The sequence below is a fragment of the Morus notabilis genome, unplaced genomic scaffold, assembly GCF_000414095.1.
Source record: "Morus notabilis unplaced genomic scaffold, ASM41409v2 Scaffold61, whole genome shotgun sequence".
Lineage (NCBI taxonomy): Eukaryota > Viridiplantae > Streptophyta > Magnoliopsida > Rosales > Moraceae > Morus > Morus notabilis.
Window position 1 is genome coordinate 178,593 of NW_010362732.1, and position 14,788 is coordinate 193,380.

At 34.8% G+C, this 14,788-nt stretch overlaps 4 protein-coding genes across 4 annotated transcripts in view; 2 read left to right on the forward strand and 2 right to left on the reverse strand.

The window, feature by feature from the left end:
* LOC21396382 (transcription factor MYB28) overlaps window positions 1–9,256 on the forward strand; it is a 13,038-nt gene extending 3,782 nt beyond the window's left edge. Inside the window, exons 2-4 of the mRNA XM_024168601.1 lie at window positions 1,078–1,215; window positions 1,410–1,539; window positions 8,347–9,256. Coding sequence (XP_024024369.1) covers window positions 1,078–1,215; window positions 1,410–1,539; window positions 8,347–9,256 — 1,178 coding nt within the window. The remainder of the gene's footprint in view (window positions 1–1,077; window positions 1,216–1,409; window positions 1,540–8,346) is intronic.
* A 610-nt stretch (window positions 9,257–9,866) lies between these two features.
* LOC21396384 (early nodulin-like protein 1) lies at window positions 9,867–10,892 on the reverse strand. The gene is made up of 2 exons (XM_010102720.2): window positions 10,623–10,892; window positions 9,867–10,390 (listed from the first exon to the last, which is right to left on the reverse strand). The coding sequence occupies exons 1-2, from the start codon at window positions 10,816–10,818 to the stop codon at window positions 10,038–10,040; spliced, it is 549 nt and encodes a 182-aa protein (XP_010101022.1). The 5' UTR covers window positions 10,819–10,892; the 3' UTR covers window positions 9,867–10,037.
* Window positions 10,893–12,478: 1,586 nt separating this feature from the next.
* LOC21396385 lies at window positions 12,479–13,102 on the forward strand. The gene is made up of 2 exons (XM_010102721.2): window positions 12,479–12,499; window positions 12,745–13,102. The coding sequence occupies exons 1-2, from the start codon at window positions 12,479–12,481 to the stop codon at window positions 13,048–13,050; spliced, it is 327 nt and encodes a 108-aa protein (XP_010101023.2). The 3' UTR covers window positions 13,051–13,102.
* A 113-nt stretch (window positions 13,103–13,215) lies between these two features.
* LOC21396386 (transmembrane 9 superfamily member 8) overlaps window positions 13,216–14,788 on the reverse strand; it is a 4,333-nt gene continuing 2,760 nt past the window's right edge. Inside the window, exon 7 of the mRNA XM_010102722.2 lies at window positions 13,216–14,734. Within this exon, the coding sequence (XP_010101024.1) occupies window positions 13,577–14,734 (1,158 nt within the window). The 3' untranslated portion in view covers window positions 13,216–13,576. The remainder of the gene's footprint in view (window positions 14,735–14,788) is intronic.

Below are 14,788 nucleotides of genomic sequence, written 5' to 3' on the forward strand. Positions count from 1 at the left end.
TTAATATGTTATATAATTAATTTTTGACAATTAATCTTTAACTAAATAATTAATTACCATATTATTTATTATTTTATTAATAAAATTAAAAACTTAATAGTAATAAATTAATATTTAATTAATTATTAAGTAATTATATTAGTTATTAAGTATATCTATTTATTAATTATTAATTAATATATAATATAATTGGTAATTAATTATTTATTTAATATAACATTGTTGATAAGTACTAGAAATGAAAACGAAAACAGAAAAACAACTTTCAATTTTTTTTTTACTTTCTTCACAAAAACTATTCTCATATTGTTTTTTATTTTCGTTTCCGTTTTCAAAACTTTTACTAAACAAACGCGATTTATAGACCGTTTTCGTTTTCGAGCCTCAAAAGAATTGAAGAAACGTTTTCGAAAACAACTGAAAAAACAATTCCAAAGGCACCCAAAAGCATTCCACTTTTGGTGTTTTCTGCCTACAATGGGACTGTTTCTTTTTTGAGGGTCCGTTTATTTAATATACACAAATTTAAATAATTAATTATACTATAGTGTTTTCTTCTTACAAATAATTTAAATTTTAAATGGTAAAATTAAAAATCAAGATTTGAATATATTTTCCAAATAAACCATTAATATTTCGCTAGTTCGGATCCATACCACTCGTTTAATTTTAATATTTCAAATGATATCTAATTAATGATACTATGTCATTTTATTTAATGAACTCAAGAATGAAAAATATATTTTGAAATTTGTAAATAAATCATAAAATAATTTGTTAAACTCTAGACATCAAAATTGAACAGCTTACCGTGATATTTGCGTCCCACCCCTATACAATATACCAGTGGTGCATGATTTAAGGTAACGTGGTAGCTTTAACCACCCTTAGTTAATACGAGTGGCGTCATCACAAAAGAGACGCACATGTGTCACTCCAGCAGTCTTCCATCTGCGAAATATATATGGTATACATGCCTACAAGTATATATATATATATATATATATATATATTAACATTGCTATATATGTGCAATGAAAGCTTATAAGGGTTTGTTTCTTTTGCGTGTCCACAAAGAGAAAATGGGAAGAGCACCATGCTGTGAGAAAGTAGGATTAAAGAGAGGAAAGTGGACGACTGAAGAAGATGAAATATTGACAAACTACATTCATGCACACGGCGAAGGCTCTTGGAGATCTTTACCCAAGAAAGCAGGTAGTATAAGCATGCTAGCTAGTAAAACTCACTCACGTACGGTCCTTTTTTAATTATTTTCTCATGTTGGTTTTCATATATTGCACTTAAATGGTAATATACTAGCTAGCTATATATATACATATATATATATATATAGCGCAATAGTAATATATATACATATATATATTGATATTGTGTGTCATGAATTAAAGGACTGCTTAGATGTGGGAAGAGTTGTAGACTGAGATGGGTAAATTATCTGAAGACCGACTTGAAGAAGGGGAACATCACCCTGGAGGAGGAGGAGACCATAATTAAGTTACGAAATGCCTTGGGAAATAGGTATGCAAGTAACAATTTCTCAACTTTTCTTTTCTTTCTTTTTTTTGAAAGTGACTTCCGAACTACTTATACTATAAATTATCTTCTGCGTTATTCATAAATGTATATATATATATATATATATATATATTCTGCATAAAAATGTGTTCATTAAAAATTACATCATCGGCATGGGAAAATGAGAAATGACATCCAGCACTGTATATATAAGAAAAATTACTATTTGATTAGCACGTCCCAACTAAATGTAATATTATCGTTTTATTTTTCAACTCATTAATTGTCACATAATTATGAGCAAGGCTATTAAAGTAAAAATAATAATAATAATAATAAGAATAATACACATCATGTGAAAAATTTATTTCATGATATATATATATATATATATTGTAAAACTAATATTTAACTTGTGTGTCATTGCTCTTCAAGTACTAATAAATCATTTTCAACAATTTTTTAGCATTTTTCTTTTAAAAAGTTTACATCATGAAATATTTTGTGGGAAGTATATATGAAACAAATTATTAATAATATCTAGTACTTCTAAACCATTAGATATTTATCAATTTCAAATAGATCTATATTTTTCTCTTGTTTTGATGTGATCTAAAGAATATTCTTTTAATTCGAATTTATACTATTAATATTTCTTTTATTTTTCTTTTTTATTAAAACAATCTAATGTTGGTTTCACAAGTTTCCAACATGCATTTATGTTTCCTTGACTTTTTCCGAAAGACCATCCTACTTATAGGGTCAAATTTTAATAATTAAATCTATTAAAATTGTATTTTTTTTAAACAAAAAAAGGTTCACTTATTATGTTTATTAAGTTATTTAAAATTTACCTTGTTCATTTTTCGGTCAGCTTGACTGCACTAACATAGTTGCTTCTCAATTGAAAAAGAAAAAGTCCTCAATTCAAAAAAGTATTGACATGATAGTTTCAAGATAGAAAAATTACTCTCATGCGTAACATTGAGTATTCACTAGTATAAATCTAGAATTTAACGACTGTTAATAACTGTCGTTAAAAGATTAGATGATGGTTATGAGAATCACCGTCTAATCGAGAGTCGTTAAATTACTGTACGATTTAACCACTGTACGATTTAACGATGGTTTTTGTCCGTCGTTAAATAAGACATTAGATGACGGTTTATAAACAAAACCGTCGTCTAAGATATTCCCAAAATGTCAAATTTGACGGTTAGGGAGCATATTAAACGACGATTTCTGAAGAAACCGTCGTTAAAAACAAATATATAACGACGATTTTAGTTAAAAACCGTCGTTATATCTGCCTTATGCACCAAAAACTATTGGTGCTATTTTATTACTTGTCTCACGGGTTGGCTTATTAATCCCATGATTTATCAATATTTGGGCCATACAATTAACACAAGTCACAGAACATAAACAAATTAATATTTTATATATTCAAATCAAAATGTAAACATAAATTAAATTATATGTCCTTTTACAATATGTTGTATGTACCTTTACAATATATGTCCCTTTACAAAATATGCTCATTCATTTATAACTTCTACCAAATGCTCATTAGTATATGCCTCTATGTTTTGTTAGATCATTAACACTGACTCTTATAATATTGTGCATATACCGTAAGACGAAAACCCGCATTCTTTGTGCCCCTCTTGTGTTGGAATTTTCTGATAATGAATTAAAAATTTTAGTACATGAAAAATGGTATTTCTTAAGTTCGAGTAATTTAATGAACGAAATTATGAACATTTACTTTTGGTATGAGAAATTTTGTGAAGCTATCCGCATGGCGTTCAAACTCAAGCCTTGTTTGCGCCTTCCAACCACATAACGCACTAATAAATGATGAAAAATCAATTAATTAGTAAAAAAAATAATATAAATTAGTAGTTCGGAAGTTATAAAGAATGCTAAATTTACAAGGCAATCATTCTTCTTAAGTCTACACATACTTTCACTGCGAGGGGATCCAACCTCTCGACTTTATCTTGTGTGGGAGATATCACGGCCAACATCTAACATCCTCCTCCATTGTATGGCACGAAAAAAGTGCGTCAGGCATCTGATTGTAATAAAAATGTACAAATAGCGTTTGCCCCCCGTTCTATATCCAACTCTGCTTAGCCTAAAATGTAGGACGTGAGCATCGGGGACTTGAAACCCGAACATCCTAGGACATTCTCCTGATTACACAAATGTCACAAGTGACTACATGAAAAAAGAAGGATTTAGTTATGCGTTTAATAATAAATCACAATTTATTGTGAAAAAATAATAAGGAAAGTTATATTACCACATGTAAGCCATGATACACACAATACTAAGTTCTTGATAGGTGGCCATCCATTCGATATCATCAGTTGTAATGAAAAATTGCATATTCTGCACCTAAGTCATATCGAATGGAAAGGGAATCTGAATTATTCCACCGTCAGCCATCGTTTGTCGCACATGAATCATTAAGTCTTACATTTCTGTGGGCAACCCTTACAACTATTCTAGTAGCAGTTGAGTTACTTCCTCATCATCGGCGGGTCCTTGTGTATTTTTCAACCTTTTTTGTTTCCTAACTTTTTTCTTCGCCGACTCCGGGGAGTTCTCCACCGGTTCTTTTTCGGTCAAAGCTTTCCTAACTTTACTCAACAACCCTAGTTCAACCAAATTACTAAGCCAGAAAACAAATCCACCGAGAGCGGCACCTACAGTCGCGCTATCAAATGTAGGGATAGGCAGAGGCGCATCTTTCACATAAGTCGATTGAATAGAGACGCTTACATTTCCTTCCCCAAGTGCGACACCGTGGACAACATCAGTGGGGTGACTATTCATCCATGCCATTCACGTCGCAACAATGATGAAATTATTCTTCCCCTCTGTTAGAGTCAAAAGAATGCACTTACTACCATCACCAAGGCCTGATGAGGGGGCTCTGCCGGTAGCGTAGCATTATGGACAATACGACTTTCCTTAACACTACGTCGCTGATCCACCGTAAAAGTTCTCATTCCTTCTCCTACAGGTGTTGTGGTATGGCCTTGGGATGATTACATTGCTTCCCATCGGGCCTCCATTTTTTCAAACTTTTTACGCAGTACTACTAACTCCTCATCCCTTCTTGATTTGCCAGTGAAATGAAAATAAGTTGACTTTTTGATAAATTGGGATTGGCCACGAACACGGTCAGAGTGTTCTGGGTTTCCCAATGATCTAGTAAGCACATCATCAGTCCCCTGAGATTGAAACTGTTCCTAAGACTTTTCTTCGGCATATTGGTCCTACAAAATTTAGAACAAAAACATTATAAATTTCTTGGCATAGTTCTCATTGATCAAACAAATATTAAAAAGAAAAACAATAACTCAAAATTAATTTTCCAATCTCTTTGCATTCTAAAATTTTGTAAGTTTCGTCTCGTTTTTTGTGTATGAACTGCCATAAAATAGCTCAATCTGACTTTTCCATAGTGTTATGCATTCACATCTTTATTTAATTAAAAAGTATATTAAAGATTGTAATACAAACAAGAAGTAATTAATATCATTGAAAAAAGATAATTGAAGACTTACATAACCTTCATTTACTTTTCTATATCCCCCATGAACATTTCCATGTGGGTACTTGTACGATCCTCTTCTCTTAAAGGCTTCTTCAGAAACCGCCTGTTGATTGCCACTAAGTCTATACTCCACAAACTTCCTCCATTGCTCCGGGGTAATTGAAAGGTAGTTTCTAGCCACTTTCTTTGAGAGTTCAAAAACTTGCGACTATCCTTTAACGGCTTTATAAAGGTTGTGCATAGTTTCGACCTAAAGTCTCGAACCATCTTCGCCGCACAAGTAAGCTCGTGATTTTTTGTTGTCTCTAGAATCGTGAAACTTTGAACCAAATCATGCCAAATTTGATTCACGTAATCTTTATTTTCTTTATGTCTCCAATCTTTTATTGTTATTGGCACATGTTCACGTGTCAAAACACCGACATAACTTTGTAGCTCATTCCCCGCTTTTCTAATTGGGTTGTTTTTTCATCAAATTGCACTTCAATTCTTGTTCCATTATCTCTCATTTTGGCAACTCTACGCATTATGGTTGCCCTTCGTTTCCCGTCATCATATTCCTTCGGGTCAAATTTTATTCTTTTCCTAAGTTCATATTGATTTCTCCATCGGAAGTGCCTTCCTCCCCAAATAACTCTCGTGTGGTATTAAGTTCTTCCTTGAGCCAATCACGGCCCGCCATGTTTCTAAGAATCAACATATATATATTTAGTCTCATTCTTAATCCTAAAATAAATAACTTAAAACTAACCTATTCAACATTGAATTAACCTAACCTTATCAATATATACAAAAATTATACTAAATAACTTAAATTTAGATTTAGTTTCATTCTTAATTCTAACATAACTAACTTAAAACTTCTTAAATCTTATATAATAAATATTCACATTTACATTCAAATATTCAAATAATATTAGAAACGCAATTAATTTGTTCTAATCTAAATAATCATATTTTTTAAAAACCGTCGTTTAATAGTCTAACCTAATTGAAAATAACCGCCATCTAATCTATAGAAGGCATTGTTATAAATTTCAAATCCAAAAAATATTATAACTTAAACTAACCAAAAACAAAACTGACCAAAACAAACTGTCGACTGTAGGTTGAAGCTGGCGGCGGTTTGGCGACGGCAGAGGCGGCTGGCGACAAAGCTTTTCAATTTGGCGAACACCAGGGTTGCTTGGAGCGTACGATAGAGAGAGACGGAGAGAGAGAATGGCGATGGCGGTGTTGAGAGAGACGGAGAGAGAGAGAGAGAGTTTTTTGGGCGTTGGGTGGCGGCAATATGGTTAACAGGAAGGGAGAGAGAGAGAGATAAGTGAAAGGTTTTGAGTTAGATTTCTCTCGAAATGAAGACAAATTCGAGCTTAAATTTCATTTTTAGGTTTTTGCATTCACATTAGACGACAGTGTTAAGTAAAATCGTCATCTAATGTTTTATATTAGATGACAATTTTATAAGAAACCGTCATCTAATTTTTTACCAATTGGCCCGCGTTTTGGGCCAGCACATTAGACGACGTTCTTATAACACCGTCGTCTAATTAGAGACGTTAAATGTCAATTTTTTGTAGTAATTATACTTAAACAAACTGAATGTTATACACAAGTATGAACTTATACAAAAATACTAAAAAATTACATTTATTAGACTATACAGATATCGAACTTAAGATTTTTCTTATCTCTATATAAAACACAAATAAAATTTAAAATCATCATGTTCCAAACAACTATTCCTTCTCTAATTGTAAATTTCTCTCCCCTGACCCACAATTCAAAATTTCCAACAAGACAAGACAAGTAGCAACTACTTTTGAGCTTCAAGGAAAAGAAAAAAAATGAAGAGTTTTACGTTTTCTTTGGGAGCAAATTCGTTCATTTAAGACATGTTTGTTTGACCGTATTAGAACACCATATTGTATAATAGTACATACAATGTTTGGTGTAAGGGTCTTCATGGTCGGTTTGGACCCCTTTTTTTTTGTAGAAACCACCAATCAAGCCAAAAATAATTTTTTATTTTAGGCGGTTTGGGGATTTGATATTTTTGACAAAAATCAAATTGAACTAAATCACTCGTAAGCAGTTTGGGTGGTTTGAGCTTAAGACTAAAATGGATTTTAATAATTCATAAAAATTATAAAATCATTAATCCATAAAAATAAAAATATGTTTGAAGTTTACAATATAACTCAAAAATAGTAAATGTATAAAAGTTCACCATTTAAAGTTTTAATACAAACCAACAAAAATATAATAGGGTGTATTTTATAAGTTGAGAACCTTTACTATGACCAATAAAAACTAAAATAAACATAAAAATACTTTAAAAATTAAAAAAATATAAAATTATATATGTTTTACGAGGATTGTTGGGCGGTTTGAGGAGTCAAAACTACAAACCAAACCGCTCAAAAAATTAGATTAAAAAACCGACCAAACCGCCCAATAATCCAAAAATAATTAATTATTTGATTCGGTTTGATTTGGATTTGGTGGTTTTCGCAATTTGGTGCATTTTTTGAACACCCCTAGTTTGGTGTGACCATCGTATTGTATAAACTAATACGGTTTGTATCGTATTATTGAATACGGCTAATTTTTGGCATATTGTATTGTATTATTCTATAACGAATCCATAATTCATGTCGGGATTGGGCATGACTGGAAGATGGGGTCGGACCGACATAGAGTCGTGTCAGAGCCTAACAATTGTTTAAAAATTGAGGAGACATAATGCAAATTTATATTTTTTAAAATTACATTTTAGCTCCTCAATTTTTACAAAATTACAATTTAACCCCAAACCTTTTGAAAAATTGAATTTGACCCCAAAATTTTCACAAAATTACATTTTGACCTCAAAATTTTAAAATTTTTACATTTTAACCCCTTGTATAATACATTATGACACCAAATACCATATTATATTATGATAATATAATATAATACAATACACCTTATATAATATAATACAATACAAGCTACTAAAAATGGTCATGGTTTGAAAAGCATGTTACGGTACTTCTGGTATCGAATATGGTCGATTTTAAAATGATTTGGAAAGTACCTGTATTCTTTTATTGTTTAAAATATTAAGGTAAAAAGTCACATTTCAGCTAAATGTTGAATAGATTACTTCCACAGCAGGCATCCTTTTTTTTTCTTAATAATTAATTCATTGATGAAACGAATTTCATTGTCATTTATTCTACCTTGTGTATGCTTAGGTGGTCCTTGATAGCCAAGAACTTACCGGGACGAACAGACAATGAAATAAAGAATCATTGGAATTCTCATTTGAGACGAAAAATTTACTGCTTTTCTCACCTGGGAAAAGAATCCTTGTTGACCACCATGCATGTTGCAAGTAACAACAATCCGGGTGATTGCAATAACAGTATTCGAAAAGGCCGCCGGGGTCGAACAAGCCGAGCAGCCATGAAAAAGAACAAAAACATCACATATCCTACTACAAAACGGCCTCTTCCGTTGCCTAAAAATACAGAGAAATCTAGTACTACTAGTAATATTTCAAATATTATTGTTTCAGGTGAAACCAAGGACAAAGAAAAGGAAGCGATAGTCTTGGAGAATTCGGAGCTAGAAAAATGGCTAGAAAGAGAATATCCAGACTGGTGTATTATATCCTCTCCTAAAGAGCATGATTCTTGCTTAGATGGCAAAATATTGGAGATTTACGAAGAAGGATCTGGAAATGTGTCAAGTACAAGTGATGTTGTTGAATTTGAATCAGAACACAAGGACAGAGAAAAGGAAGCGATAGTCTTAGACAATTTGGAGCTAGAAAAATGGCTAGATAGAGAACTAATGGGCCTAAATGATGTTATTGGAGATCATGGGGTTGAGGAATATCCTGAGTGGTGTATTACAGCCTCTCCTGATGAGCATGATTCTTGTTTAGATGGCAAAATATTGGAGATTTACAAAGAAGGCTCTGGAGATATGTCAAGTACAAGTGATGTTATTGAAGCTGAATCTGAAAACAAAGATCAGAATGATGATGAGTTAGCGATGTTGGATGCAGAAGAATTGCTAGATAAAGAAATAATGTGGCTTCGTAATGTGCTTGTTGATGATCAAGGTGGGGTTTGGGGTGGTAAGAGGATCCAAAAATAAGTTGGAATAGTGACGCTCATTGTTCGCCAACTAAATGAGGCAGTAGAGAGAGAAATTATGTGCCTTAATTGTGTGGTTAAGTAATGATGATTAGTGGCTTCGTAATGTGCTTGTTGATGAGCAAGGTTGGATTAGTGGTGCTCTTTGTTCGGCAAGTAAGATGAAAGCATAGTAGAGAGAGAAATTATGTGCCTTAATATCTATATGGTTAAGGATACATGTTGGTCATGAGATGAGTGATGAGTGATGAATGATGAATGATGAGAGAGTGGCATAATAATAATGTTGATTGTCTTCACGCTCACGTGGCTTGATCGGATCGACCAGGAAGTTTTGGGATGATGATGAATTTGGAAGAAGCAGGTTTCTTTATTGGAAAGCGACCAAATTAGTGCCTACTCTCATATTTTATTTGTACACAACATATGTGTGTTTTGTGGTATTGATTAGGCATTGAATGTGTGATTGTTTTATTATTAGCGGGTCTCCTTTTATTCATTGTTTTTATTAGCACAATCGTGAATTGATTGTTATTGCCGATAAAATGAGTGGGAAAAAAAAAAAACAAATGAACAGAATGGGGAAAAAATTAAAAGTAACAACCAAATATAATTATAATCCAGGAATTGGATTAACGAATAGAATTTATGATGCTTGCTAAAGCTCGCATACAACAAATGAATGAATATCACCATCCCAACCCAAAAGAAACAAAACCAAACCAAACTAAACAAAACAAAACAAAATAAAATCTCTTCTCTAAACAATCTAATCTTCACATTCAAAACAATCCCCAGAGCAACAAAAATCCTCCCAAACCCACAACCAAGCCACCCCCCCTCAAAGCCTCAGCTCCGCTGGTGGGAGCAACCGCCGGGCCATCGAATTCCGCCGGAGAAGGCGCCGGAGAAATGGCGTACCGGTGCCTCGGGGAGAGCACAACGACGATGAGCTTCTGTCCCTTCTCGCAGTGTCCCTTGGCCCCACTTATGAAATAGTAGGGCCCAGCTTTGTTCAGCTTAACCTTGGTCTGTCCGTCCTTGTATTCCTCAATCGGGCTCGAGCTGTTGCAGCTCAAATAGTCCTCTTTGCTCACCTGAACCACCCAGTCCTTCTCGCCGTCGTATTTCCACACTGAAACAACATTCAAAATCAGTGACATAAAAAACAGAGCATTTTTTTAAGAAAGAACCCAAAGATTCATTTTTTTGAACAACATTCAAAATCAGTGACATAAAAAACAGAGCATTTTTTAAAGAAAGAACCGAAAGATTCATTTTTTTGAACAACATTCAAAATCAGTGACATAAAAAACAGAGCATTTTTTAAAGAAAGAACCGAAAGATTCATTTTTTTTTTCATTTACCAAGTGTATCGCCGATGCGGAAACGGGTACTTTCAGCCCATTTGTTGAGAGATTGGGATTGGGAAGACGGGATTGTCCATGAATCGGACTTGCCTCCGACCAAGATTTCTTTGGCTTCCGATGAGGAGAAGATGGTGCCGAGAAGAAGAAAGGCGAGCAAAAGAGAAGAAGAGGATGGCCTTGAGAAGCCAGCCATGGAAACAGAGAAAGAGACGAGAGTGTTTCTAGAGAGAGAAAGTACGGAGAGGGTGTTTCGAGAGAGAGAGAGAGAGAGAGGATGATTGTGGTTGTGATGGTTGTGGGAGACTGGTATTTATAGAGGGGGGTTCAGGTGGGGAAAACTGAAACTAGCCGTTGTAGCCTGGGGAAGAGGATTCTGCGGGCCAGCTGCTTTTCTCCGTTACGATTTTTCACAAACGGCTAGAAATCTGAGTAGTGATGAGGACGGCAGAAAAGGAGTCTTTTAACGGCCAACATGCAAAAATAAATTGAATAATAATGGAACAGAAGAAACGGTCAAATGAAGCTTGACAAAGGGCACGCTTTTGAATGCTTTCTTACTGGTGACTCACTCTAGTTAGTTGTGTTAATTTCTCTTTCATCCCCAAATTATGGTTTTTGTCTCATTTTGATACCCTAAACTTTAAAATATTACTAATTACACCATAAACTATATTCATTGTCTGGTTTTGGCAGTTTCAGTCCACAAAAATCATTAATAACTCAATGGAATCAGCCGCTTGACCCACAGACTATTGATTAATGGATGGTATTTTAAACAAACCAAGCATATAAGTAGATTCAACCCGACATGTTTTGTTTGCCAATGACCTCATGAAAAAGATAGCACAGTTTTTTCTTTGTTTTATTTTATTTTTGTTAATTTTTAAATTTATTTAGGCATGGTTTGTTAAAGTCCATCATTAACTAATATTGTGAGGTAAAATAGTTGATTCCGTTGAAGTTTTAATAATTTTTATGACCGAAGGGCCAAATATGAGACCACAAACATTGTTTAGTGTTTAATCTATAACGTTTTAAAGTTTTGGGGTTAAAATGGAACAATTAACATAATTCGAAGGTAAAACTAAAATATTATCTCCAGCTAGTGTTAATAGGGAAAAATGAAAGAAATGGCTTCTAAAAATAGGATAGTTTTTTTTATAGGGTTAGGGTCTTGAAAAAAAAAATTCTGGGACGAAATAATAGTATCATCAGTGACTACGACAATACATAATATAGACTCATGCTTCAATAAAATAAATAAATAAATAAAAGAACACTTATAGCCCTTTTGTTTCACTAATTTAGTTCAATTCAATTCAATTTGAATAGTGAGCAAAATTTAAATTGACGTAGTGAACTCAATTTGAATAGTGAACGCAGTTTAAACTGACATAGTGAACTCAATTTGAATAGTGACTTACGTTGAATAAGTATGATGTTTAAATTATATTTCTTATTTTAACTGAATTAAACAGCTTAATTTAAAGTTTAGTCTTCTCAAGTTCAATTGTTCAAATCATTTTTGAACGGTAAAAAATGCTCACTTTCTCTGTCTTTCACACCTACCAAACTTTCTGTTCTACACTAAACGTCAATTCAAATTATAATTTAAATCACAGTTTGAATTTTTCTTTTCATATTTAAAAATTCACACCAATAAAATTTAAACTAACAACCAAACGGGACACAGTTAATCCTTCTTAGTTCTTTCGGCCAATATAGAATAATTCTTGAACAAGCATTTACTTTCAAAAAAAAAAAATGTTGCTTTAAATTTCCTGGAATTCCGCATAAGTTCGATAGAGATCGAAATGCCCCTCCAGTAGCGTCCATTAGCCCATGCGAAATCAATGAGCAATGGATTGGGCTTGGTACAGAGTTGGAGAACGGACCTAAATCACACTTTCACCCCCACAGTCCACCACACATCTCTCATCCAAACGACACACTTGTCCTGCTGCGCTTTACATGCAACATTCAACAACGTGTCAAATAACTGCGAGTTTTCAAGTCCTACCACCTCCAAACGTGGCAACAATTCACTTCCGCTTCAAACTCGCACACACACGACAGTGACAAGTTTCAGATGTGAGAGGCAATTTGTAATAAAAAATAGATAAAAGATAGAGAGATTGGAGGAAATACGGCAGACACCCACAAAATGAGTCCAGAAGAAGTGAAAGCAGCTGGAGCCGAGCAGTCTAAGAGGCCCCCAGGCCAAAACCCCGGGGAAGTTCTTCATCAGAGGCGCAAGCTTCCCTACAGTCCCACCACCATGGCCATCGCCGCCGGCCTCGTCATTGTCGGCGCCGTTGCGTATTTCGTCGCTTACTCCACCAAGAAACCTGAAGCCAGCGCCAAAGATGTCGCAAAGGTCACTACTGGAACAGCCCATCCAGAGGAGACTCGCCCAAGGAAGTAGTCTGGCTCTCCGTCGTTTCTTGTTTGCTTAGCTAGTTTCTCTTTTTTTGGTAAAGGTGATGTTGAGTGCGAAATTGTGTGTTTTGGTTTAGCAATCTCTTCCCTACTAGAACAACGAGAAAAAGTAGAGATAAACACAGTATATAACCGAATCACTCGGTCAATAATAGTTTTCATTTGCGTCTCTTAATGTTACATGCTCATATATGCTCATTTCTATTTTCAAAGATGAGAAATCGAAGCTTCTGAGCATTCTCCTATATATTGGCACGAGTTGCCAATGATTGGATACTGGAATATGATTGTAAACTACAAACATCATTGATGGGGATTAAAATGGAATAGTTCTAGAAAATTTGAGCGAATACAGTAGTATAACAGAGTTATGACCTTGTCACCGTTCAAAATTGAATACAAGATGTTAAATGTGGGAAAAGACAAAACCATACCTTAATTTTCAAATCTTACACTAAGACACTGTTTCGCATTCTGCCAAAACGGAGAGATATATAACCGGCACAAACACTTCAATCAATCTTCACCGAGGAGTAAATGAGCCTTGTGAACCAGAAGCATGCATAGAAACCGATGGTACCGGTGAGCACAAAGAATGCGTATGAAACAATCAACATGTATCCGAAGTATAGTAGGCCAGACACAAGCTTTGTGATTTCAAGCTTTGTGAAGAAGTAAAAGGTAGCATAGAGGAAAAGGTATAGAGCAGATGAGCCTGATGTGAGATATGACCTCCACCACCAGAGATAGTCCTCGCTGCACAACTGGAAGTAGCAGAGCACAATGGTTATCTCCGCGCAAGTGACGATGAGGATGATGAAGACCAAGAAGAGGAAACCGAAAATGTAGTAGAATTGGTTCAGCCAGATTGAGGTGAGGATGAAGAAAAGCTCGATGAAGACGGCTCCAAAGGGGAGGATTCCTCCGATGAGAATTGAGAAAACCGGGTTCATGTACCAGGCCTGTTCAGGGATCTGCCTTGGGATCTTGTTGGTCTTCACAGGGTCTTCAATTGCTGGTTTCTTGAATCCTACATAGCTGCCAACGAACACGAGTGGGACTGAGATTCCGAACCACAAGACGATGAGGGCAAACATGGTTCCAAACGGCACAGCCCCGGATGATTTCTGGCCCCAGATGAGTGCGTTTAAGACGAAGAAAATCGCAGACACAATAGCTGGGAACATAACGGCGGTTCTGAGCGCAATCTTCTTCCATTCTGATCCTTTGAACATTTTGTATAAACGGGCAGAGGAGTAACCAGCGAAAAGACCCATGAAGACCCAAAGCAGAAGCATGGCTGTCATAAGACCACCTCGGTTTGATGGGGAAAGGAATCCGAGAACAGCAAAGATCATGGTCACAAGAATCATCCCAAAAAATTGGACTCCAGTTCCGACGTAAACGCAGAGCAGATTAGAGTTTTGCGGCGGCCTGAAAACATCCCCGTGAACAAGCTTCCATCCTGTTTCTTCTTGGGCTTCTTCCTGGGTCTCAAGTTCATTGTACTTGGAAATATCACGGTAGAGTGTCCGAAGCATTATCATGGCAACCATACCCGAGAGGAAGAGGACAATCATCAACGAATTGACAATTGAAAACCAGTGAATTTGATCGTCGTTCATCAAGAGATAAGCGTCCCATCTAGAAGCCCACTTCACATCACTATCCTGAAATGCAGGCGTGTGAAAAAAAAAAAAAAAAAAAAAAAAAAAAAAAAAAAA